Here is a 3,674-nt window from a genome sequence, read left to right as displayed (position 1 = left end):
ACAAAACTTCGAAAATGGCGCTCAATTTACACTTTTTGTCAGCGGTTTCATTATATTTTCGTCGTGTTGTATCACGGGTAATTGTGACGCACTTTTGTCGGCCATATTGAAAAACTTCAAGTTTCGTGAGAGAGCAAGAGGCTTTCTGGCGTGAAATATCTCGCTCAGGATGTTTTCCACCAAATGTTTATCGCCAGGCTTTTCAAGATTTCTATCTGCTACCACTACCCATGTTGCACAAGCGCTAAAAGGTACTCCTGCTGCTGTTATTCCTACGTTTGAGACGGTACAGAGTCCGCCGGCAGCTCTAACAAGTCAATCGCTTGTAAAAACTATCCCAACTGGAAACATGGTCGCCACAACGACTCACATTGGTAAGGAGCGACTTTCAAAATTTAGTTAGAACTCTGAGCTGATCGTGTGCACTGGTGTGTGGCATACTTTAATCCATGACATTATTTTCTCTTCCCGGCGTTTTGAAATAGTCCGATCAGAATATTGAAGCTAATTATGTAATGTTGAGCCAGTGGACCTCTCTAGATTGATATAGCGTCCTTTGATATGGATTATTCGGTTTAAGTTCAAGGACACTAATGGAAAAGCACTGTGAAATTAGTCAAGAAATCGTGCCAAGTTTCCTCATTTTGAAAACTTATGAATTTGTCGTAACCTTGCTAAGTCACGAAATTTTAAATCGTTTACGAAGATTTTCGTTTTACATCCGTTTGCATATATCACATCTCTTTCAAAATTTTCCTCACAATCAAAAGTAAAATTTTATTTATGTTCCCCAATTAGTTGAAATGCCAAGTAACTTTGACACTCAAGTAAGGTTCTTGTGTAACATGTATGCTTTAGTGATTTGCATTGTGTGTTGTTAGGGAATATTATGCATGTGGAAGGGGCACAAACTAACCCCTTCTGAGCATGCATTTGCATTGTGTCTTGTTAGGGGATATTATGCATGTGGTAGGGGCACAAACTAACCCCCACTGAGCATGCAATTTTGAGAAATTCACCACTTTGTTGGCCACTCTGTAGAGGCATGTCTTGATTGGTTTTCCACAAGACTGTCTACAAATGCTTGTAGTACCATTGTTCTTTGACTTGTTGGTCTAATTCAGGAGTTAAGTAAAAGAGGGGACAACAAGAGTCCATTTCTTGACCTAAGATCTATTTTATGGGTGATAAAACATTTGGGAAATTTTGGAAATTTGTATTTTTTGGATTTCAATAAAACCTGTCATTGGCAGTCTATCATGCTGTTTTTTCAGCCTGTGTGTACAGGGTCTTGTGTTTCTGTTACTAAAACCAGTATAGTCCAGGTTGCAATGTACAAAATTCTGCTTTACAACCACTTCAGTTTTTTCGGTATTCAACTTTGTGTAATCAAATGTTATTTATGGTAAAATTGGCTGAGAAACACTTTTATATGTTTATAATTAAGTGGTTGTTTCAATGTTTGCTGGTTGAAGTGATGTTTGGTGCTATCAAATTAATCTTTGTAGCAAAATATTCATTATTCTGATTTAAACTATCAACACAGGTAGGACACAAGTACGTTTCAGCCACACGGATGTGTCAATGCCTGACTTCAGTGCATACAGAAGAGATGTCTCTCAGGATCCAAATCAGCCAAACACATCAGAAATCAGTCGGCGAGCCTTCACATATCTCATGGTGGCTGGAATGGGTGTGGCAGGCCTACATGCCGGCAAGAATGTTGTGCTGGAGTTTATTTCCACCATGAGTGCATCAGCAGATGTTTTGGCTATGGCAAAGATTGAAGTAGATCTTTCAACAATCCCTGAAGGTAAGATATTTCATTCCAAATGGTTGAATTAAACTTAGGCTAAGTTAATGCATGATATTACTGATAAACTCTATTAGTGAAAAATTGTTGGGAGCAGCTGCCTTGCTTAGACCCCATGTGGATGTCTGCATCAAGATTTCAATGTAGTTCTATCTGGACTAAATTTTCAATCAGTTGGTGTTAGAAATCTAGAATTGTATTGGTTTTGTTCCACTCTGCTCTTTGATTTGTCCAGAAAACTTGCACCTCCTTCTGAACCCCTGAGATTATGAACATAAACCAATCATGACTTTGTCACTCATGTTTTCCTGCTTATCAGGTAGTTTGCATGTATGTACATGTACTTTATCTCTTATTGACTTGTTGTGAAATTTACCTTTGTATTGAATGGCTGTTGTGTTTACTTAAGAGTTCTCTAATAGAGTTTGTCTAATAAAAAAGTTTGTCAGAATATAGAGGTCTCACTGATCTCAAAAACTAAATTTTTACCGTTTTCCCAGGAAAGAACATGGTTTTCAAATGGCGTGGAAAGCCTCTGTTTGTGCGTCGGCGCACAGCTGAAGAAATCGAAGAAGTCCGTAATGTTGATCTTGCTAGTCTGCGAGATCCTCAAGATGATACTGAGCGTGTAGTGAAGGATGAGTGGCTAGTTGTAATTGGAGTCTGTACACATCTTGGTTGTGTTCCAATTGCTAACTCTGGTGAATATGGTGGCTATTACTGCCCCTGCCATGGATCACATTATGATGCTTCTGGAAGAATCAGAAAGGGACCAGCTCCACTCAATCTTGAGGTAACAAAGCAGCAAGAAAGATTGTTGTAAAAAACTCTTCATTTCTTTGTTTTCATTCATTTTTTTTTTTCAATCATGATGTGGGTACATATGTTGCAGATTCAACTTACAATTTTCTTTGTTTGAGGACCAAGTGCATTAGTTACCATGTTTCTTCATTGCAAATAATATTCTTTAAACAGTGATGATTCTAACAGCATGTGGGACTTGTGTATTATATTAACTTTGAGTAACACCTAGCCCATATGCTAGTTCAAAATTTAGCTTATTTAGTTTCCATTTATGCTCATGATACTTGCAACTTAGAGAATCTCTGGGCTCACCAATGAGGACTCTGTGAATCAATAGTAGAGCATCAAACTCCATTGACCCAAGTCTGAGATTGGAACCCCTTTTGAGGGTACAGGATCACCTTGTCTCTCACACAATGTCTATCTTTATATCTTATTCTTGCTGTGACTGGAAGCTACCTTGAAGAAGTTAGATGACTAGTTTTTTCATGGAGTGTAGTCTGTTATGATTATTATTTCATTGTTATGGTATTTAGTTTTTGGGTATGGTTGTCTTAAAATGATGTTTATTCATTCACTCATTCAAAACGGTATTTTTCTCGGTTTAAGGGACTTATTGTAAGCACTTTCTTGCATCACATCACATCATATTTGTCTCAGTTTTAAAATCACAATTCTTATTTCCAACATTCTGCTCCATTTTCAGATTCCTGAGTACAACTTCCCAAATGAGAACACAATGGTGGTGGGATAGACAACTCATCTCTTGAATCTCAATTTACATGTACCAGCCATTTTTTTTAAAGAGAAACCAATTATTGTACAGAAGATGTGATCAATTTGGTGGAACATAGTAATACTAATGAGACAATTATGGCTTCGAAAATTTTGGACTTGTGTCTCTCTGTCATGGAGTAACACTACTTTAAGTGTGTGATAGACACGTTTGTCTAATCAGCGAGCTTACTGGATTTGTCGCTATGATGAAGTGTATTATTTTGAATAAACAATCTTAAGCTATGAGTTGTTCTTACCTCCTTTCTGTGTAGTCTCAGTG

General features: G+C 37.5%; 1 protein-coding gene across 1 annotated transcript; it reads left to right on the top strand.

Annotated features, from left to right (window-relative positions):
- The first annotated feature begins 97 nt into the window (after positions 1-97).
- Positions 98-3,640, top strand: LOC131799188 (uncharacterized). Its single transcript, XM_059116892.2, has 4 exons — positions 98-374; positions 1,547-1,813; positions 2,314-2,606; positions 3,324-3,640. Exons 1-4 carry the CDS (start codon positions 170-172, stop codon positions 3,369-3,371), a joined length of 813 nt encoding a protein of 270 aa, XP_058972875.1. The 5' UTR covers positions 98-169; the 3' UTR covers positions 3,372-3,640.
- Positions 3,641-3,674: the final 34 nt, after the last annotated feature.

The sequence above is a fragment of the Pocillopora verrucosa genome, chromosome 3 (genome assembly GCF_036669915.1).
Source record: "Pocillopora verrucosa isolate sample1 chromosome 3, ASM3666991v2, whole genome shotgun sequence".
Lineage (NCBI taxonomy): Eukaryota > Metazoa > Cnidaria > Anthozoa > Scleractinia > Pocilloporidae > Pocillopora > Pocillopora verrucosa.
This window is presented reverse-complemented; position numbering and strand designations above follow the sequence as displayed.

Bases quoted from the DNA above. Each gene is read 5' to 3' on its own strand.
- LOC131799188 (XM_059116892.2), top strand. From the start codon at position 170: ATGTTTTCCACCAAATGTTTATCGCCAGGCTTTTCAAGATTTCTATCT. The intron at 1,814-2,313 runs GTAAGATATTTC...CCGTTTTCCCAG, and splicing joins TCTTTCAACAATCCCTGAAG to GAAAGAACATGGTTTTCAAA. The intron at 2,607-3,323 runs GTAACAAAGCAG...CTCCATTTTCAG, and splicing joins CAGCTCCACTCAATCTTGAG to ATTCCTGAGTACAACTTCCC.